The 23,000-nt window shown below is 44.9% G+C and overlaps 1 protein-coding gene across 1 annotated transcript; it reads left to right on the forward strand.

The window, feature by feature from the left end:
- Positions 1-449: 449 nt before the first annotated feature.
- On the forward strand, positions 450-22,994 carry LAYN (layilin). Its single transcript, XM_046685952.1, has 7 exons — positions 450-827; positions 3,961-4,258; positions 9,866-10,023; positions 14,262-14,294; positions 17,893-17,976; positions 20,159-20,261; positions 22,443-22,994. Exons 1-7 carry the CDS (start codon positions 743-745, stop codon positions 22,804-22,806), a joined length of 1,125 nt encoding a protein of 374 aa, XP_046541908.1. The 5' UTR covers positions 450-742; the 3' UTR covers positions 22,807-22,994.
- Positions 22,995-23,000: the final 6 nt, after the last annotated feature.

Below are 23,000 nucleotides of genomic sequence, written 5' to 3' on the forward strand. Positions count from 1 at the left end.
TATTTCCTTGCTGAGTTCAGGGACACCCTTTGGCTTCGGGTAGAGCCACTGTCCTCTCAGCCAGAACTCCAACTTAGCCTCCTCCGAACACTATCCAGCTGTCCCATCACTTGCCTGGCCAGTGGGCACACTGCCTACTTGAGCATCTGTTCTCTGCATCCACCATTTCTTTCTCAGGTGAAGGAAGCCCTGAGCGCCTGGACTCAACCAACCGAGGCCCGGGTAAGTCTCAGGTCTTGCCTCTCCCGTCGGCCCGCACTGCAGAGCCTAGGGACGCTGGATAAATTTGGCTATTCCCCCGAGGGGAGGGGTGAGATGCGGTCCTGTTTTTAGCCACAGTGCTCTCTTCATCAGATTTCAGAGAAGCCAAACCGGACTTTTCCTCGGCCCTGAGCCCTAGGCAAATGCAAGATCTCTCTGGGAAGCTCGGAATGGGGCAGGGAGCTGGCTCCGCTCCTCTGCTCGCTCCCCTTCGAGCGGGACTGGTGTCTGGCGCCGAGCGCGCGGGAGGAGGCCATCGGAAGCGGGCCAACCGGCGGGGCAGCCCTCCCCGCAGTGACGTCCCAGGGGGCGGAGGGGCGACTGGCTGGCTCCGCGCCCTCCCCGCCTCCTCCGGGTGCCAGGTCCGTCGGTCCTCGGGAGATGCTGCTGCCGCGGTTGCAGTTGTCGTGCACGCCGCCGCCGGGCCGCCCGCTCCACCGCCGTAGCACCCGGGTGTCCCAGGGCGCACCCGAGCCGGGCCATGCAGCCAGGAGCGGCGCTGCAGGCCATGCTGCTGGCGGTGCTGCTGGCGGGGCCCGGGGGAGCGACGGGGCGCCTGCTAAGCGGTGAGTGTGCGTGCCGGGGCGGGGGCTGCTTCCTGAGGGGACTCGGACGCTACACCCACTGCACCCCAGCTTCTGCTGACCGTCTTCAGGGCCGCCGTGCCTCTTCTCTGGCTCTCTGCGGATTGGGTGGGGGAAGGCGCCCCCACCTCACTAATGGACTCAGCCCTCCAGCGCCCCCTGCTTCCAGGGGCGCAATCGTCCCGCGGCTGAGACCAGCGCCGGTTCCCTGCGTATCCTGGAACGCTCGAAGCCCGTTCCCCTCCCAGGGTTACGGGAATCCGGGGGGAAGTGGGGCAGTGAGCAAATCTGCGCCAGTAGGCGCCCCCTCGGCCCACTCCATTGTATGTGGTGCAATAGCCCCCGGGACCCCCACGCAGGGCGGGCTCACCCACTCCCTTGTCCTGCCCACCGGAAGGTTCGCCTATCCTCGGAGACGGCGGGTACTGTAGGGGTTCTGTATCGGCTGCGCCGTGGGAACCCAGCCTGTTACTCCTGGGCTCTTCTGGGGGGAGGATGGCTGGAATAAGAGCGCTTAGAGATCGGAAAGAAGCCTAGTTAGCGCGGCACACGCCCCGCCTGACTGGGGAATGACTCTCTGCTTCCTTCCTCCCGTCGTGTCACTGCAACCTCGGACTCGGATGTCACAGGAGGTACAGTGCTCTGGCTTCTTGCCTCTTCCATTTGTTCTGCATGTCGGGGGAGGGGAGAGAATGTCCGTGCCCCTTTCCCGGGTCCCCTTCGCAGGCGACAGATTGGTAAGAGGGATGGAGAATGAAAACCTCCACTCCTATCCGTGCTTGCGAAGCTGTTTGAAGGATCTGAAGTTGGTTTCAGGATGGGGTGGGGTGCCGGGCGGCCAAAGGAGAAGTTAACTGAGTTAAGCTGTTTGGGTTAGGGCTGTATGGGATCTGTCCTCGGTAGTGGGGAACAGAAGTCCCGCCCTCCCTTCCCTTTCCTGCAAATGAGAAGAGAGACACTTCCTGAAGGCTGGGGAACCAGATGCGCCCTCGGGCCACCTTCCAGCTCTGGCTCTCTCTGGCACTCACCCGCTGACTTGGGGTGTGTGACCAGGCTGGGCTATACAGGAAACTCGTTGAAGGTGTGATGTTTTCTCTGGATAATCCAACGGTGGAAAAGTGGGGACTGCCAGTAAATTTAACTCCAGCTTTTTTTTCTGGTGGCCAGGTTGGGGGTTCCTGGAGGTGACCAGGTTGGGGGTTCCTGGAGCTCATTTGTTTTTCCTCTGCTGCCTCATTTGGAGCCATTTTAAGGACTCACAGAAGCTGGGCTGGCCCAGGATTTTGCTTAGGCAGCATGCCAGCCACAACCTCTCTGGCCAGTGGTCCCCAGTCTCTCTGGAACACCTCTTTAGTGAGAATGTCTCTCTTTCGAGGCCTCCTAATTTGCTGATGGACCAGTCCTGTTAGAGTTTCTCTATTTAGCAGTAGCAGAAGAATGACAGAGGAAGAGAGAAGATGCAAAACTCTTAGAACTTGTTGCTTATGGAGAATTCTTTTACAAAAGTGATGAAAAAAGAAACGGAAAACAAGAATTCACATGAGCTTTCTGGTTTATCTGTATGTGCTTTGTTCCCATTTAGCACTGAAAATGCAGTTAGCCGTCTGTGGCCTTTTGCCCTGTATTCTGGACAGTATTGGGAATAATGAATGCGATCCGGCTCCCTGAACAGCTGCAAAACAAGTTAGGAAAATAAGAACATTCCATGAGGACTGAGATGAGGCTTCCAAACCAAAATCCTTTGTCCCTTGCTGTGTGGCAGCAGTTCACACGCACAGCCCACAATTTAGCTCTCCATTGCAAGGGATTGCCCTTGTTGAAATTTGATTTTCGCTTTCTACATCTGGATCCAGAAACCTATACTGGGTGCTCCCGCGGGCTAGGAACTGACATTTGTTTCTGTATTCCCAGTACCTAGCACAGCACCAGGCAGAGAGGGAACCCTCAGTACATGTTGACTGAATAAAGGAGTAATGGTGGGCTGGCCCCGCGGCATAGTGGTTAAGTTCTCACGCTCCGCTTTGGCAGCCTGGGGTTCTCCAGTTCGGATCCTGGATGCAGACCTGTGCACCGCTTATCAAGCCATGCTGTGGCAGGTGTCTCACATATAAAATAGAAGAGGATAGGCATAGATGTTAGCTCAGGGCCAATCTTCCTCAAAAAAAAGAAAAGAAAAAACTAATGAATAAAGGAGTGATGAGGCTAATGTTTTGGGTACAGCAAGACTACAGGCAGTCGGACCCAAGCTAGTGGGATGTGTACTGGTAAATGATTCGTTATTTGCTCCTCAGTAGAATCCCAGCCACTTGTCTGAGATGGTTTTCAGTCAGTCAGACAAGACACATTACATGGGCTCCAAGCCTGCGGTGGAGTGAGGAGGGGGCAATATCGTTCAGTGGTTACCAGCATGACTGTGTAATTAGATCTGGGTTCTGACTCAGGCAATGCTACTGATAGCTGTATGACCTTAGCCAAATTACTGAATTTCTCTGAGCCTCAGTTTTCTCATTTGTAAAATGGGGCATAAACAATATCTACATCAGGGGATTACTATCAGAATTCAATGAGATAATTGTTGTCTTCAGGCAAGATCAGTAGCAGAAAACCCCAAAGATCTGGTGCTTTTAGCTTCTGTTTATCCCATAGACTGGGTGAATTCTTGGGCCTGCTACACAGGCAGAGGGTTCCAGGGTTGAGGAGCCCAGCCCAACTTCAGAATGCCTCTCTCCCCTGAAGGAAGCAGCAGAGATAACTCATTTAAGCCATGCTATCCCCTGAGACTCCCTGAAGGCATAAATGTTCTTGTGCCTTTAAGTGAAACCTTAAATCTTCATCCATCTCTCTTTTAAAGGATAGTCAGAAATGTCTGCTTTATGAGAATCTGTAACGGAACAAACAAAACGTGGAGTCCCCGCACGATATGGTTAAAATCACAGCGTCTCCATGCTGGAAGGGGTATTAATTTGCTCAGAGAACCCTGACCGACTTTGTAACAGTCCACTGCGGAGTCATCAGGGTTCCTGTTCAGGGAGCACCTTGTTCAGATGCCTCCCAGCATGCCTGCCCTGGTATTCTTTGGGGGACACTGAAATAGATTGGCTTCTTTTTTCTCTAGGGCAGCTGGTCTGCCGGGGAGGGACACAGAGGCCTTGTTATAAAGTCATTTACTTCCATGATGCTTCTCGAAGACTGAACTTTGAGGAAGCCAGAGCAGCCTGCCGGAGGGATGGGGGCCAGTTGGTCAGCATCGAGTCTGAAGATGAACAGAGACTGATAGAAAAGTTCATTGAAAACCTCCTGGCGTCTGATGGCGATTTCTGGATTGGGCTCAGGAGGCACGAGGAGAAACAAAGCAATAGCACAGTCTGCCAGGACCTTTATGCTTGGACGGATGGCAGCACATCCACATTCAGGTAAGTGTGTGGAACCCACAGCGGCTAACTCACTTGACGTCACTCGGAAAAGAGGCAGGCTGGATCCGGGTGCTAGGTCAGAAGGCCTAGCCAGGAGAGTCCTGAGGGGCTAGCAGAACCGGAACAGCACTGACCAGAGCAGTGTGGTGAAGGTGGTGAGTCAGCCTTGGTCTGGGCCCAACTCATGGCCAAAGAGCTCTGTTCAGGAGGGTGTGGCCCAGAAGCATTGTTTCAATGGCAAGTGATGCTTCAAGTCAGTGGTTCTGCCTGTCTGGCTTTTTGGACTAGAACCCCAGTGAGACATTGAAGGTCTGTGTGGCTAAGACTCAAGATAGGTCTCCAGACCACAAGGAATCATGAGGATGGGCAAGAAATCAGAGCCAAGATATAATTCTATGGATTGGCCAAGAGAGGACTTAAGGAAAGCTGCAGTTTGTGGGACCCTGCTGAACCAAAGCATCAGGACTCACTCATTTTACACCCCACCCTGGCACCATGGCATTGCCATCGTACCCCCCTAAGAAATCCAGTGATCTGGACAAACGTCAAAAAATATGAAATTATAAGGCAGACATAACATGGAAAAGTGTTGTAATAAGTTTAACAAAATAGTATCTTTTTATGATAAAGAGTTTATATAAGTCAGTAAAACCCCAAAAGACAAAAAGGCAGAAGACCTGAGCAGACAGTTCATAAAATAGAAAATCTAACTGGTAAACAATCATAGGGAAAAAGAGTTTAAACTTATTATCAATCAAAAGAATGAATATTAAAATATATCTTTTTTACCCATTACATTTAAGACAGCATGTCAGCATCTATCAAAGTCCACCATTATGCTAGTTAGATCCACATATTCATCTAAGTTCCAGCAGTACCTTCTTCAGGATTTTCACAGGAGAAATTTTTAGAGGAAGGTTAATAAGATGAACTACACTGCCCACCACTGCAGCTGGTCCTGGGGCCACAACTGATACTTATTGACTTCCCTCCTCTACTCTCCAGTTCCCTTACCATCTGCTCGGGGAGCCTTGTGGCAGGACCCAGACCCTCATCCCTGAGGAGTGTGAGGCCCTAGTCACTTTGCACTTCTCAGGCTGGAGTGATGGCACATTTCCATTTACCATCAAAATTGGATACGTAAGTACCAACAGGCACCCAAGGAGATAATCTATGTGCCAAACATATTTCTCCCTGCCCATAATGCATAACAGCAGACCTGCCTCCTCCTCATGGTTAGGGTCAGTTGCCTCCTGCCAAGATAATGACTCCTCTTCTTGCCTGCTGGTCCCTGGACACAGGCATCCCAGAGTGCCCAAGTGGCAGCCATAGCTCATAGTTCAATAAGACTCTTGCAGTGTCTTCTGGGGAAAGTGTTCCCCCTTTGAGTACCAGGACCTCTAAATTCACAAGGACCAGCGTTGCAGAGACAAGAAGCACAAATTCCCCAAGTGGGTCACTACCAATGATGGTAAGCGGGGCTACTCCTGTTTCCACCATTTGGCTCCCAGACACATATATTCTTACTCTTGGGGACACAGGATGGTATAAAGTTCATTGATTCAAAGTGTACACTGCATCTTGGAGGATGATGCCCTGTCCTCACAAAGCAGCCTCTAAACTAATGCTTCAGCTGTGTTTTTAACAAGCTCTTCCATCACTCTGTCAGGCTGGCAGCGTCAGGATGGTGCAATACGTGATATGACTAGCAAATCTCATGGCCAGGTGCCTTCTTCCATACCTCCTTTGCTATAAAGTAGATCCCTTGGTCTGATGAGATATTATATGGGATCTTTTGCTAGTAGATCAAATACTGTATAAGCCTTCAGATAGTGGTGCTCACTAAGGTCCTGAGGCAGGAAAGGCAAACCCATACCCAGATTGTGTGTCTATTCCTGTCGGAATGAATCATTGCCCCTTTCAGGATGGAAGGAGTCCAATGTAGTCAACTTGACACCAAGTGCTAGGCTGGTCTCCCAGGTTTGGTGCTCTTTCAGGGACTTAGTGTCGTTCTCTGTTGCTGGCAGGTTGGAGGTTTGGCAGTAGCTAGATCAGCCTTGGTGAATGTGACCTGATACTGTCGAGCCCATGCGTAGCCTCCATCCCTGCCACCATGGTACGTATCTGTTGTGCCAGCACTGGGGCTGCTGATAACAGGCTGGCTGACATCAACTGGCTGAGTCGTTTTCTCTCCCTTTAGGGCCTCTTCTGTGCTAGATGCTTTCTGGTGGGCCTTAACAGGTGACAGAGTCTCGTACTTTATGCCTACTCCCAAATGTCTATTCACATGACTCTGTCCAAGAGTGCCTTGTCCCCAATCTGCCACTCTTTCTCCTCTTGGAAAGACTTTTTTCTTCCTGATCAGCTGGCCAAGATCTTTGCCTTACCCCTGAGTCCTTGTATATTCTAACTTCCTATAACTTCTCTTCCCAAAGTGGTTAACTAGGTACACCAGTTAAGCTCTGGCCATTGGGAGGACGTCCCCTTACCACTTGACCTTTCAAAGCCACCTCTGAGTGGTGCTGCAGTGCAGCTGTTGTCCATTTGGAGTTGTACTCCCATACTTGGCTGACCTCTCCACAAACCAAGCTCAGGCTGCCTCTGTCAGCTAGTCATAAGGAATTCCCTTATGCAGTCATAGGTGTCAGCTGAGCAAAAGGCTCTGGTATGACAGTGGTAGATGTCATGGCAGTCTGCTCTACCTACTCATCCTCTGCCCTTTTGTCCTGTATATATCTCTTCCGTATTATAATGGATTGATTCTAGGCTGCCCAATCTATGACAGGGTGTGCCTGACGTACTTCATTCATGATGGGCAAGTTGGATTGCATGGTCTCTTGGTGCTCCTTGCCTAATAGGAAGCCAGGAGTTGTTTTGCAAAAGATGATTATTTCTCAGCTACAAATTACATGGCCTTGCTATAGAATCTTGAGGGTCTGTATTGTGATTCTCTCATCGGGGCTTGTCACAAGTTCTATATAGCATTGTTTTTCCCACTACTGATACCTCTAATAATAGGGTCTGCTGGATAATATGACCTAAGGGGCAAGTCTGCTTGCCCCACTGCCTAGACTTGCTTCAGAGTCCTTTCTGCTCTGGACCCCACTCAAAGCCGGCTGTCTTTCATGTCAGCTGGTTTATGGGCCAGAGCAGTATTCCCAGAGTGTGAAATATGCTACCTGTAGAACCCAAGGAGGCCTACTAGGTGCTGTGCTTCCTTCTTCAAATCATTGCAAAATGTCCTTTAATTTGAAAGGGATGCTCAGGCATTCCCTAGATCACTAGACACCTACACATATTCATGAAGTGACAGGCCCCTGAATCTTCATAGGGTTTCTCTCCAACTGTTGGAACACATGAGTCTCACTAAGGCCTCCAACGTGCTAGCCACTTCTTGCTCATCTGGTTCAATTAGCATGACGTCAGCAATATAATGAACCAGTGGGATTTTCTGCAAGATATCTAGGCAGTCCAGGTCTCTTCACACCACCTTATGACAGAAAGTAAGAAAATGAATACAATTTTAAGGCAAGATCATAAATGTTGTCTATTCCAAATGAATGTAAACTGTTTCAGATTCTCTTTCTGATACAGATGGAAAAAAATGTGTTCACCAGATCTGCATACTAGGTACCTCAGGACATGTTAACTGCTCTAGCAAAGGTGCCACATATGGCATAGCAGCTGCAACTGAGGCTTTTACTTGGTTGAGTTTTACTGTTCCAGTATCATCCTTCAGGATCTGCCTGGTTTTTGCAGAAGTCATACTAGTGAATTAAGTACAGAAATAATGGGAAATACCACCCTTGCATTCTCTAGGTGTTTAAAGTTGGCACTACTTTCTATCATCTTCCCCTGGATAAGACAGTGTTTTTTACTTGCTATCTTGGAGAGGGTGGGGAAGACTGCAGTTTCAGAGGTTTCCACTTGACCTTCTTCACTATTATAGATCTTACTCCATAGGCTTTCAATTCATATATTTGGGGATTGGGGAATGACCACTGGTTGGGTCCCACTGTGAGCTGGTCCTGGGCCAGAACTCCATTTAATACCTAGCCTCAATATGCTCCCACTTGAATGGGTAACCCCGATGACACTTCAAGTCTTTGGATATCATTGTAACTTGCACCCTGTGTCCAACAGTGTCCTTGTAATATCTGGAGTCCTCTTTCCCAGTGTATGGTTACTTAACTAAATGGCCATAGGTCTCTTTGAAAGAACAGGGGAAATTATTACCATGTGTATGTGCTATGGTGTTGCAGGGTCCTTCCTCCTGGGAACCTGACCTCTCCTTCTATCAGTGAGTTCTGAGCCTTAAATCTGGCTCAAGTCCAGAAACTAGATGCCAGGCATAATATTTCATCCATTCTATCATCTGTGAAGTGAAATAACATGAAACCACAAGGCCAGTGGTGAGAACAAGGCAAGTCAGAGTAGGAGATCCACCAATGGGGTTGGAAAATGGACTGAAGGTAACTAATGAGGTGCAGAGCCCAGCCCCAGTCAGGGTCCCCAGCTGTCCAGGCATAGTGTACAAGCAGTGTTGCAAGCTCAGCTCTTGTCCAGGCACATTCAACTCAGTGGGTGCAGCAAAGGATCCTCCCTCTGATGGATGACAACATAGCACTCAAGCAGAGCCATATTGAGGAGCTACAAGGAGACCTCTTAGCTGTCTCCTAAGGATGGGCTCTGACAAGAGCTAATTAGAGCAGCAGGGCTCAGCTAAATAATCTGAGCATCAGGGCAAGATCTGAGTACCGGAAGGACACAGCTCAAATAGGTAACCAGACAGATGACAAAGCCCAGCCCTGAGTCACCATACGGGGCGAGTGCTCGCTGCATGTAGATTCTCTATGGAATCCAGAGCCTCAACCTGGCACCCACATATCCAACTGGGTGGCAGCACCATTTAATTCCAAGTACCACTGGATCATGGAGCTGAGGCTGCTAATGCACCCCATCCAGGAGCCAGGGAGACAGAGACAAGAAATCTGGCAGTGGAGGCTGACGGAGGGGCTCATCAGCCTGATAAGTGGAAACAACTGAAAAAAGATCATGTGGGCCTCTTGCTCTTGTCCCCAGCCCCTCACCTGCTTTGACAGCATCTACATTTTGGAAAGTCTTGCTCAGGTGCTTGAATTTTCCATCTACCTCCCAGGGCTAGGAAGGCAATCAGGGCCATTGAAAAGCATGGGGAGATGGAGACAGGGTGAGCTCTGGATGAGACGTCATGCCTTTTCTCAGAGCATCCGATTTCTAAAAAAAAAAGAGAGAAACAAAACCCAGTTAGCAAAAATCAAGAAAGAAATAAGATTGTACAGACTCGCCCTGCTAGCTGCTTTTTCTCATAATTACTTTGCAGACATCGTTTGGTAATATATTCCTCCCTGCAAAGAGGTTGTGGCACATGTCAGATGATTGATTGTGATGTCCATATTAGAAGGCGTGTGGTATTGGCAGTACTGCAATTCCTCCCTCTCTTTCTATTGTGTTCTGAAGCAGAATCTTAAGTTCATGGCTCAGTGAACTTGATGGAAAAACAAAGGCTTTGAAGTCCTGGTGTAGCTTTCTCTAGTTGCCCTCACTGTTGACCTCTTTCCTATACAGGAACTGGTACGTGGATGAGCCTTCCTGTGGCAGCGAGGTCTGCGTGGTCATGTACCATCAGCCATCAGCACCCGCCGGCATTGGGGGCCTCTACATGTTCCAGTGGAATGATGACCGATGCAACATGAAGAACAATTTCATTTGCAAATATTCCAATGGTAATGAATCCTCTCCCAAGTTATGGGGCTGAATTCTCAATCTCCTCTCTCATTACATAAGCAGCCGCTAGTCCCAAGAATTTGTGATGCGGTCTCTAAGAAAGCTTGTTACAAATGCCAGCAGCGTTAAACGTTGGGAATTTTTGTAAAGGGAAATCTAGTGACACTTCCTTATTGAAGAGTACTTCTAGCAGAGGAGAGGGGTATCAGAGGCTGAGAGAAGGGATGAAGAAAATAAAAGGTCTAATTTATGTATTATAAAGCAAGGGTTATGCGAACTTCAGGAAACAAAAAGCCTTCTGAATGGACAGTAACAAACTCTTATTGTTTCCACATGTGAGGTTGGCTGTAGGAGCTTGGAATAAAGAAGAAATATGAAAGGAAGCTGGCCATTGTTCCTGCAAGTCCAACAGCCATGTGAGATTATTTTCTGGGGCTTTAAGGAAACAAAATAATGACCAGAGGAGGTAGATGATAAAACAGACCAATTTTGCTGGCACTGGGCAGATAGCAGACACTTTGATGAGCAGGCTCCGACTCCCCAGGCCACCCTCTATATATGCCTTGCAAATTCAACTGGCATTTGCTTCTAGATCTGTTAAGGGTTTTGACTTGGCTACAAGCCTTTAGTCTCACTCTGCTTGAGTTTCCCCAATTCCTCCATTGTAACTGACAGATCTAAACTTGAAGTGATTTTGATCTGTCCCTGAAGTTGCTCACCTCCCTGAGGCCGACTGCTTGGCCCCAGTTGTGCATCCTTTCCTGACAGGAGTAGAATGACCTGTTAGTTATATCTACTTGGGGACTCATTAACCCTGTCATTTTAAAATGGTTTGAATTGGACTATGCTTTCGCTGCTAAAAGATGTTTTTCCTCCCTCATCCCCCCTCAGATGAATTCTCTCCAGAGACCTGGCCCTCCCCACCATACAGAGTTGTCTTAGGCAGGGAGGTTGCAAAGAGCCAGGCTGGCTTGGCAGGTTGCCTTTTTGGAGCAATAAAGGCAAGACACTTGTTACAAACTGGCTTCCTACCACTTTTCTTAATTCCATACTATTAGTTCCATGATTTAAAAGTTTGTACTTTTTAAACATTTTTTGAAATGTGAGATTTTGACAGTTGTTTTCATATCCATTTAGTTTTGGACTTTGAACCTAGTTAGGTTTTTAAAAATCATATTCTTTATTACTTTTGCTATTACTTGTATTAGACTGAGTCCTGGCAGGAGAAAGATGGAAAAAGATGTAATGGTTTAATTAGGAGAGTATAATAAAAGGATATTTGCAGATGTGTGGGCAAAGAGCAAGAGATGGTGAAGTGCCCAGGGACTAGCTACAATGGGAAGCTCTCACCATTCCTAGGCCTAAGGGAGTGAGGGGAGAGAATGGTTTTAGTAGAAGCCAGAGATATCTTGGAGTCATGGAAGAGGAGCCACCCAACAGGAGCTATAACGTAAAATGCAGCTACTGTCAAACCACAGAGGGGCCTGGGGAATAAATACCAGGACCTCTCGTCCTATCCTCTGATCTCCTGCCTCTGCCACCCATTGGTTAAGTCCAGTCAGAAGCCAAAGGACAAGGGAGCCCGAATGACCAGTCCATAGAGGTCAGCCTCCGAGGACACAGAGAAGAACAGAGAATAGATTGGGCAGAGGGAGGTGGGCACATGGAGAAAAACTAACACATTGCCTTTATGTGGTCATCCATCCTCAGGATAAGTTTACACACCTTAGCATGCTATACAAGGATTGGCATGACCAGACCCATGCCTCTCTCCAGCCTCAGTTCTCACCACTCCCACTCCTCCCCTCATCCCTTTCCCCTTTGCACTCTATGAAGTTCCCCATGAGCTCTCAATTTCTGTTTCTTGTGCTTGGAACACCTTTCCCCTTTCCCAGTCAACTCATTCTTACCTTTCAAGCTCAGGTTAAACTCACCTTCTCTCATGACAACTAAGTGCAACAGGTGATCGTGGATTGGATCCTGGACAATGATGATGATGATGCAGATGAGGATGACGATGATGATGACGGTTTTCTATAAAGAGCATGATTAGGACAATTGGCAGAACTTGAATAAGGTCTTCAGATTAGATAATAGGATATCAATGTTGATTTTTTGGTTTTGATCATTGTACTGTGGTTATGTAAGAGAATGCCTCCCCCAGACCTTTTTAAATACACAATGAAGTACTTAAGAGTAAAGGCTAACCATGTCTGCAACTTACTCTCAGGAAAAAAGTTATGTATGTATCTGTATGTGTTCTCTATACATATATGTGTATACATACAGATATAGATAAAAATACAGATACAAATATATAGAGATATACATAGAGAGAGAATAAGTAAATAAATGATATATGGTAAAATGGTAACATTTGGGTGAAGGATATATGAGAATTCTATTCTTGCAAATTTTCATAAATCTGAAAATATTTCAAAATAAGAAATTAGAAAATTAATGTCTTCTGGGAAACCTTCCAGAGCCCCTTAAAACTAAGTTAGGTGTTCCTCCTGTGAGGATCAGAGCACCTCACATACACAGTACCTTAACAGCCTATTTATAGGTTTGTCCCCTTCACTACATGGTTGTCAGGAGGTCTGAAAACATACGTGTTTGACCAATTAATCCTCACACTTGATGGGCTAGGGAAAGTCACCCAGAGTTCCAACAAGATGACACACCATCCATTACGCCTGAGTGCTAAGGGACTGGTTGAATAACATCTAAAACTAGATTTAACAACATAAGCATGTAGAGTAGGTGGCATGCTAGCCAGATCTGAACACTTGGTTACTTCTGGGGTATGCTAAAGGCATAGGCGTCTTCAGTGAAAATCAAAGTCATCATCTGAGGCAACGCATTGCAGATGCCTTGCAGGGGTTGATGGAAATGCTGCACTAACGTGCCATGTTTACTGCAGTTCTGCACAATGGATTGCACCGTAGAGGAACAAGAAAAAGAATAGATTGTGTAATATTATCGAATATGCTATGTATTATAATGTAATATCACAGAATTAATAATTATTAATATTGTCCTGCATTTCCATATTTTATGCCCATCCCGTAGAGTATAAGAGCCTTAGAGGGCTGAGACTATTTCTCATTTGCTGTTATATCTCCACTACTTAGCAGAGAATTTGTCTCCTTACCATTTTAATTTTCATTTGAATTTGTTTGGTTCAAATCCCATTTCAGCTACTTATTAGCTGTGAGATTTGGACAAATTGTTTAATATCTCTGTACCTGGTTTCCTTGTGTACAAAATCAGAATAATAATAGCACCTACCTCATAAGGCTGCTATCAGGATAAATCAGGTTTGTTTCTGTAAAACACTTCGAACATAATGACGTTTTTATCATATGGCAAGCACTATGTAAGTGTGTTTTTTAAATAACTAAATGGATTTTCATCACCTATACACACACACACAGTTATGGGAAGGTGGTTAAAAGTTTCCTTTCTGAATGAAACTTCAGAAGAGCCTTGACATCCTGGCCTTAGGACCGTAAATTCTAAAACCTTGCCTTTAAGGACCCCATCCCTGTGAATCCCAGAGCATCTGATTAGCATAAGAGATTCAAGGCCAATACAAGGCCAACACAATGATGCACTCCCAGCCTAAAGCCAAAACATTTGATATAGCTTGTCTATGCAGCCTGACTTTCCTGTGAACTATTCTAAACGTCTCAGGGTTCTAGATCACCAGTCTCTGACTTGGGGCTGGCCAGTGGTCTACTTAGCCCCCCAACCACTTCCACTGCTTAGAGCTCAGTGTGTGTTGCTTTCTAAAACATCCCCAATAGGAATTGTTAAAGTGTCTTGGATTGCTTTAAAGTAATCCAGGCCTGAGTGTGGTTGGGGAGGTGTAGGGATTATTGTTGAAACTAGATTAGCCATATGTGGGTAAGAGTTGAATCTGAGTGATGGTACATTGAGGTTCATTTTACCAGTCTTTCTAATTTTGTGTGTAGTTGGAAATTCTCATATGTAAAAGTTTTCAAATGCTTTTTAAAAAAGGAAGAAGTGCCCAAGTAAAGCTGGGGGAAGGCTAATCTTTGTGCAGAAGTGATTCTTTTAATTTACTAATCCAGTTCCTGGCATCTAGTAACACGAAATAAAGTCTATTGGATGACTGAATGAGCAAAAGAATGGATGCCTTGCTCTGGCCAATTTCATCCAAGTGGCATGTAAATTTAGTTATTATTTTTGTTTTTGTCTCTTTCTGCTACAGAGAAACCAACAGCTCCTTCTACAAGAAGTAGAGGTAAGTCTGTCATTTGGGATCTCAGTTAATTTGGGCTGTTTCACAACCCTTCTTCATAGGTTTGATTCATACGTTCTTTAGACCACATTGATCAACAGAAAGACCACCGGTCCAGACCATCTGGGCAGGTATATGCCATAGCCAACCATGACAAGCAGTTCATTAATCTCACTCTCTAGTGTTCCCATTTCTCTCAAAGCTGAAAAGCAACAGCTGCAAATTCAGTTTGGGATTTTACTTATCATTATTGACAATATGAAAGGAATAATTCAATCTAATGGGACAAGAAGTGAACCAAACTGATAATTCATGGTCCTAGAAGTGAGTCATTGGCCCTTTCCCTCAGTGCTTCGTGTGCCTTGATGCCAGCCACCTGCTGGTTGTTTCAGTACAGTTATGGACCACATAACAACATTTCTGCCAACAACAGACCGCATATACAGCGGTGGACCCATAAGATTATAATGAAGCTGAAAAATTTCTATAGCCTAGTGACGTCAGGACATCATAGGAAATGCACACTCACATGTTTGTGGTGATGCTAGTGTAAACGAATCTACTGCATAGCCAGTCCTATAAAAGTACAGCACATATAATTATGTACAGTACATAATACTTGATGATGTTAATAAATGACTATGTTACTGTTTTGTATTTACTATGCTTTTTATCATTATTTTAGAGTATACTCTTTCTACTTATAAAAAAAGTTTACTGTAAAACAATATGCTGTGTTATGCTGTCAGCAGCCTCATACACCTTGTGTTTACCACGTCTCTTGATTATATCATTTTCCCTTGTGTAGGATTTAATCTTGTGTTGTTTTGTTCATCATGGCCCCTAAGCATACAAAATCCACTGCTTATGTTACCAGTAAGGGACCACAACAAATGATTGACCTAGAAACAAAATTAAAATTGATTAAAGACTACAAAGGTGGAAAATCAGTGATGGTTATTGCTCACCAGTCAGGCATGTCGCATTCCACCATAGCCACGATCTTGAAGAAAAAAAAAAAGTGATGGAAGCTGTTAAAGGATCCCCTTCATTGAAGGCAACAAGACGAACAAAAATGTGAGCAGGTCTTGTATCAGACATAGAGAAACTTCAAATGACCCGGATTGAAGACCAGACACAGAAGCGTATCCCTCTCAGCACCATGACAGTCTAAGCCAAAGCAAAAAAGTTTGCAACGTTGAAAGGAAAGGCTGGACTTGACTACAATGTTGAATTTATTGCTAGTTCTGGATGGTTTAAATGACTCAAGAATCATCATTCAATATATAATGTGAAAGTGAGTGGTGAGTCTGCAAGTGCTGATGTGAAGGCAGTTGAAGAATTTTTGGAAACTCTAGGTAAGCTGATTGTGGAGGAAAATTACTTGCCAGAACAAACATCCAATATGGATAAAATCTCCCTATTCTCATATGCCTGAAAGGACTTTCATCCATAAAAAAGACAAGTCAATGCCAGGTTTCAAGACTTTTAAGGACAGGATAACAGTCTTGCTTGGGAGGAATGTTGCAGGCTTCAAATTGAAACCCTCTGTGATCTGGCACAGTGAGAACCCCAGGACCTTCAAGCATATCAGTAAGCACACACCGCCAGTGTACTACGGGAGTAATAAGAAGTCATGGATGACCCAGCTCCTCTTCCAAGATGCCCTCCTGAATTGCTCTGTCAACAAAATGGAAAAGTACTGTTTGGAGAATAACATGCCTTTCAAGATTTTACTTATTGTTGATAATGTTCCCAGACATCCTTCTTTTGCTGGTGATCTTCATCCCAGTATCAAATCAGTGTTTCTTCCTCCAAACACCACCTCTTTGATCCAGCCAGTGCATCAAGGAGTTATAGCAGCTTTTAAGGCCTATTACCTGAGAAGCACCTTTGCCCAGGCTCTTGCTGCAACTGAGGAAGACACTGAGAAGACACCGATGCAATTCTGGAAGGATTACAACATCTATGACTGCATCAAGGACCTTGCTTGGGCTTGGGGTGATATCACCAAGGAGTATATGAATGGCATCTGGAAGAAGACACTCACTCAAGAGGCTTGTCCATGACTTCAGAGGATTTGCCAAGGATGAGGAGGTTGCGAAAATCAATAAGGCTGTGGTTGAGACGGTGAACAACTTTAACGTGGGTGTGGATGAGGATGACATTAGGGAGCAAGTAGAGGTGGTTCCTGAGGTATTGACTAACCAGGAATTGTTGGAACTGGAACAGGAACGCATAGCTGAAGAAGAGGCAAGACAAGAGGAAACTTCAGGAGAAGAAAAAGAAGAACCCTCAAGAAAATTCGCAGTGAAGGGTTTAGCAGAAGCTTTTGCAGAGCTCAACAAGCTCCTGAAAAAGTTTGAAAACATGGATTCCAACACTGAAAGGTTTTCGTTACTAGAAAGGAATGTTCATGGTGCATTATCTGCTTACAAGCAAATCTATGACGAAAAAAAGAAACAAACCAAGCAAACCACCATAGTCATTCTTCTGAAAAGAGTGACACCTCCGCAAGAAGAGCCTCAGGCAGGTCCTTCAGGACGTAATCCAGAAGAGGACATTGTTATTCTAGGAGATAGCTGCTCCATGTGTGTTATTGTCCCTGAGGACCTTCCAGTGGGACAAGACGTGGAGGTGGAAGACAGTGATATTGATGATCCTGACTCTGTAGACCTAGGCTAATGTGTGCGTTTATGTCTTTCTTTTTAACGAAAAAGTTTAAAAAGTAAAAAAAAAAAAAATTTAAATAAAAAAAAGCTTATAGAATAAGAATATAAAGGAACAAAATATTTTTTGTACAGCTGTACAATGGTTGTGTTTTAAGCTGTTATTACAAAAGAGTCAAAAAGTTTTAAAAATTTAAAAAGTTTATAAGGTAAAAAGTTTGCATTAAACTAAGGTTAATTTCTTATTGAAGAAAGAAAAAAACCTTTATAAATTTAGTGTAGCCCAGGTGTGCAGTGTTTGTAAAGTCTTCAGTAGTGCACGGTAACGTGCTAGGTCTTCATATTCACTCACCACTCACTCACTGCCTCACCCAGAGCATCTTTCATTCCTGCGAGCTCCATTCATGATAAGTGCCCTATACAGGTGTACTCTTTTTTATCTTTTATACCATATTTTTACTGTACATTTTCTATGTGTAGATATGTTTAGATACACAAATACTTACCATTGTATTACAATTGCCTAGGGTTTTCAGTAGAGTAACATGCTGTACGGGTTTTAGCCCAGGAGCAATAGGCTATACTATGTAGCCGAGGTGTGGAGTAGGTTATACCATCTAGGTTTGTGTAAGTACACTCTGTGATGTTCGCACAATGGCAATATTGCCTACCAACACATTTCTCTGAACGTATCCCCATCGTTAAGCAACGCGTGACTATGCATGATTCTTGGCAACAAGAGTCTCGTCAGAAAGATGAAGACAGCTAAACCTCTAGGCCAGCAAATTCAACCCTTTACTTTTCTGTTTATGAAGGCATTGGTCAAATTGCCACTGCTTTTTGGCATCTCACCTTGAACCTGGTAGGACCTCAGAGAATACCTGGATTTTGATGTCTTTCTCCAGGTTCTCAAGTCCATGTTCTCTCTCCAGGTCAAGGAACAGAGCCAGCCACACCCGTACTTCCAGAAGACACAGAGAAGGGAGACGCCAAAGAAACATTTAAAGAAAGCAAAGGTGTGTACAGAACTGTCCTGGGAAAAATAGCTAATGGGACTTTCTTGATCACAAATTACCCATGGTTACATTCCCACTTTGTTCTTTCCCTCAGCTATTTAAAAATGGAACTAAACAGGGCATTAGTGACTTTGCAAAAACTGCATTAAATGCTAGATTTCATTAGTGAAATATACAAATGGAGCTATCCTAAGATAATTGGGGAGATTAAACTAGAGAGGACATGAAAAATCTGTGTGAAGACAGAGCCTTGGGAACCACCCAGAAGTTGTGGCTGGAGGGGGTGGGGGACTGAGAATGGAAGTAGAGAGAGGCCCAGACCATGATGCATAATATCCATGATTTATATTCATTTGTGAAACAAATAGACGAAATGGACAAAAACATTTTAAAAGTTAAATCATAAAAGATAAGAGAAAATGCGGTGATAAATTGGAGTGCTAATGGACTTTCAACCTCAACTCTCACCCTGAGTTTCAAGAGTGAGATCTGGGTTTTTGTCACCGTGAAAACCACTTAGTTTCTCTGTTCTTCAATTTAGTCATTTGCAAAATGGCACTAATAATATTTTTCTTACCTATCTGAGAGCATTGCTGTGTCCGTAAAATGAAATAGGATATTACAATACTACAATTCAGTTCTGACACTAGCCACCCCAAGTTAATGCAGACCCCACAGGTTAAGGGCTCGGTCTCCAACAAGACTGCCCTCAATTCTGACATCAGCCACAAGTTCAGGGTCCCCAGGCCGTCTGAACTTTTGATCAACTGGCTACAAACCCAGGCGCTGCCCACGAGCCCCTCAGGTTTAATAATTTCCTGGTACAGCTCACAGAACTCAGGAAAACACTATACTTATGACTACATTTTATTATAAAGGATACAAATCAGGACCAACCAAAGGAAGAAACACGTAGGGTGAGGTCTAGGAGGGTCCCAAATGGGAGCTTCTGTGTCCTCTCTCTGTGGAATCACGATGCCTTATCATCCTCCTGGCACATCAATGTGTTCACCAACCAGAAAGCTCCACTGAGCTTTGGTGCGCAGAGATTTTATTGAGGTGTCACTATGTAGACATGATTGATTTGATCATTGGCCGTGTAACTGAATTCAGTCTCTAGGCCCCCTTACCTCCCCACCAGCCCCCATCCTGAGACATCTCTGTCAGCATAAACTGATGTGGTCTGAGGGCTCACGAAATATTACCTGAGAAATCCCAAGGAGTTAGAGCCTCCTTCCCAGGAACCAGGGATAAACGCCAGTCAATTTCTTTATTATACAACAGATACAGTGTGTGAAAATGCTTTGGAAAAAGTATACAGTGCTATGCAGAAGTGAGTGGCATTTTTATTTCTCATTGTTATTATGGTGGTATTTAAAGTGGGTTTGGTTTGGGGTTTTTTGGTTGGTTTGTTTTGGGGGTTTTGGTTTGGGGTTTTGTTTGGTGGTTGTCAGGTTTGCAGCCTGACGGAAAAACACATCAACAGCCCCTGGAAGGTTGGGGATCTTGCACCAGGGGAAGTAGGAAGGGAGTCAGTCCCCAATCCTTCATTCCTCCCAAAGCCCCTTGAGGGAAAATTCTCTGGTTCTAAGACTCAAAGGACAGAAGAGGTCAGGAAAGCAGACCTCGAAGCACCTTCCACACTCGTGCTCGTGGGCCCAGCTGGATCCAGTTCGTCTTAGAAATGTTGGGAGTGCTCTACAGTCTGAGCCACATGCTTCATGTGACCTTCTCTTTCCTGGTAATAACCCCGAGGCTTCTGGCTTGCCTCTTTTCCCTCCCTCTCCCTCACCCCACCTTGGGAACCACTATTTTTGTCCTTAGAGTCAAAAACATCAACACTGCCCCAGCAGCCCCTTCTTCACTGAAGGCGAGGAAGAACAAGAAAAGAGAGAATCTCTCTCCTCTGAAAAAAAAAATTTTAATGAACAAAAGTGCCCTTCTGACATTTTGCAAGAGACCCCAAAATTTAAACTTCTTTTCTCTATTACCTCAGATAATAGGACAGGTGGGAAATGTTCCTTTATTGAAACTAGAGGACTTTGCTAACTGGGTAACTGCACATCTATTTCCTCCCAGGAATGTGCTCTCTGGAATACTCTGTGCTGATTATGCTTTTTTAGCCTGTTTTGAAGGATGTGAAAACATCACTAGTGCTGATAATGTGCGTTTTTCTTTTCAGAAGCTGACTTGAATCTTGCCTACATCCTAATCCCCAGCATTCCTCTTCTCCTCCTCCTTGTGGTCACCACAGTTGTATGCTGGGTTTGGATCTGTCGAAGGAGGCGAGTAAAACCTTTGTCATGTAAACCTTTGTATCTTCTGACACAAACCCTGTTTATTTCATTAAAAGCTAGGCAGCTCCAAGAGAATCACCATTGCAGAGTTCAGAGTAAATTCTCTGATGGGCTAGGGCATTCAGAAGTATTAAGCACTGGTGCTTAGTTGTGGTTAACTAATTTTATATTCTTTCATTTTTTATGTGGAATATTTTAAATGACTTGAGGGGTGAAGCTGTGTTATTCACCTCCTGTGTATCCACTCATCACTCGGCAAAGTTCTTTCATGAATCAAAGCTCTCACTCCAAAAATTTTTGTTGGGTGAGTGAAGGAATGACTAGTGAGCCATATGGAAAATGTCCCAAAGCATTCTGGCAAACATCTGAAACTAACTCACTTAATTTCAAAATGAAATAATTCAAATCTTTTTTTTTTTTTTTTGTGCTAAGGAAGATTTGCCCTGAGCTAACATCTGTGCTGATCTTCCTCTATTTTTTGGTATGTGGGCCACCAGCACAGCATGGCCACTAACATAGGCAATGCAAGTCCATGCCTGGGAACTGAACCTGGGCTACCAAAGTGGAACACACTGAATTTAACCATCAGCCACCGGGATTGACCCTCATATACTTTTAATTGGCTTTTCTTTTAATTGAATAGATAATTGTAGACTGCTACAAAATAGCTACACTAAGTCACCTAGAGTACCTCTGTTTGTGGACCACATGCCACCATTTTTGAAGTACCCAGAGCTCTTCTCAGCTAACTTTTTATTCCCCATCATCATGGTTTACATAGAAAAAGCTTTTACAACAGGAAAACTAAGGTCCAATGTAAGATTTGACTCACTTTGAATGCCAATTTAAGATGAATTAGTAAGAGTCCAATGTCCAACATATTTCATTTAATAATAACTTCCTTATAGGATTATTAGAAGAATTAAAGCGGTTAATACATGCAGAGTGGGCATATAGTAAGCACTCAAAATGTTAGCTCTTACCATGATCACTTTTATTAGTTAACTCCTTTTAATCTAAAAATAGAATTCAGTTCAAGAAATTACAAATATATTTTCCAACTGCTTACTCTGCAGTTGGTACTTGATTTCTTTTCCTTTCTCTATCTATTTAGCACCTCACTAGGATTTGGGAACTGTGACTCTGAGGCTGGAGTCTATCTCAGGGTTTTTTGACCTTTTTTTGTGCCACAGACCCCTGTAGCAGTCTGGTGAAGCCTATGGACCCCTTTCCGGAACAGTATTTTTAAATGCATAAAATAAAATACATTGGATTGCAAGGGAAGCATTTATACTGATAAATAGTTTAGCAAAATATTTCCAAAACTGAATATGTGAGGGTCAGCCCAGTGACACAGCAGTTAAGTTCGAATGTTCTGCTTCATCAGCCCAGGGTTCACCGGTTCGGATCCCAGGTGCAGACCTACGCGCTGCTTATCAAGCCATGCTGTGGCAGGCATCCCACCTACAGAGTAGAGGAAGATGGGCACGGATGTTAGCTCAGGGCCAGTCTTCCTCAGCAAAAAGAGGAGGATTGGCAGCAGATGTTAGCTCAGGGCTAATCCTCCTCAAAAAAAATAAAAATTTAAAATTTAAAAAAATGAATATGTGATACCGTACACATGCACTTCTTTATTCATGCTTTTTTATTCAGTGGTGGGAATAATTATCATAATTTTGTAGTAGAGATGAGTGTAAAATATTTTAAGGCATCTATAGTAATTGTGATGTCATATAAAAAATCGTATGTACTGTTTTTGTTGGTGATCAAGTCAAAGACATTACTAATTCTACTCTGGTTTATCGCCTACATTCAGATTTGAAGGACAGGCTAAATTTCACCTACAGATGAGTTTTTAGAAATGTGTTATTTTTCCCCACCCAGTCCTATCCTAAGACCGCCTGGGGGCTCTGGGGATCCCAGGATAACCACCTCTGTTCTATGCTCTGGCAGCAGTGAATAACAGATAAACAATCACTTTGAACGTAACAACACCTTCCTGTTTTGTCCTCTCACCCACCCCACCTCGAAGCCCTGACCTGTAAGCTTGGGGGAGAAGTGCCGCATAGAGGTGGCCCAGGATGACCTCCTCCTGCCTGAGCAGGAGGCACAGGGATGTTCTCAATCACTTTGTCTAAAGTACTCGGCCCTGGTCTCCTTTCCTCCTAGGAAGCGGGAGCAGCCAGGCCCCAGCACAAAGGAGCAGCAAACAATTTGGCCCTCTCCGCACCCAGGGCACAGCCCGGACCTAGAGGTTTATAACATCATCCGAAAACAAAGTGAAGCTGATTTAGCAGAGACCCGGCCAGACCTGAAGAACATTTCATTCCGAGTGCGTTCCGGAGAAGCCACTCCCGAGGAGATGTCTTGTGACTATGACAACATGGCTGTGAACCCATCCGAAAGTGGATTCGTTACTCTGGCAAGCATGGAGAGTGGCTTCGTGACCAATGACATTTATGAGTTCTCCCCGGACCGAACGGGCAGGAGCAAGGAGTCTGGATGGGTGGAAAATGAAATATATGGTTACTAGGATGTGCGAAAAACACTTGAACTGACAAGAATGGGAAAGAAAAGAGAAGCAAAATTCTCCTATTTTCTATAAGGAAAACACTCAGAAGGACTATGAGAATGCTCAGATCTAGTGCCGGGAGTGAGCATGTGACCGCCAAGAGCTCCCGCTGGATCCCCATCAGCTCCTGCTGGATCCCCATCAGCTCCTGCTGG

This window comes from Equus quagga, chromosome 14, assembly GCF_021613505.1.
Source record: "Equus quagga isolate Etosha38 chromosome 14, UCLA_HA_Equagga_1.0, whole genome shotgun sequence".
Taxonomy (NCBI): Eukaryota; Metazoa; Chordata; class Mammalia; order Perissodactyla; family Equidae; genus Equus; species Equus quagga.

What these genes read in the sequence shown, in the direction of transcription:
- LAYN (XM_046685952.1), top strand. Translation starts at nt 743, where the DNA reads ATGCAGCCAGGAGCGGCGCTGCAGGCCATGCTGCTGGCGGTGCTGCTG. An exon ending in GGCAGCACATCCACATTCAG is followed by an intron (nt 4,259 to 9,865) that starts GTAAGTGTGTGG and finishes TTTCCTATACAG; the next exon opens with GAACTGGTACGTGGATGAGC. An exon ending in TCCTTCTACAAGAAGTAGAG is followed by an intron (nt 14,295 to 17,892) that starts GTAAGTCTGTCA and finishes TTCTCTCTCCAG; the next exon opens with GTCAAGGAACAGAGCCAGCC.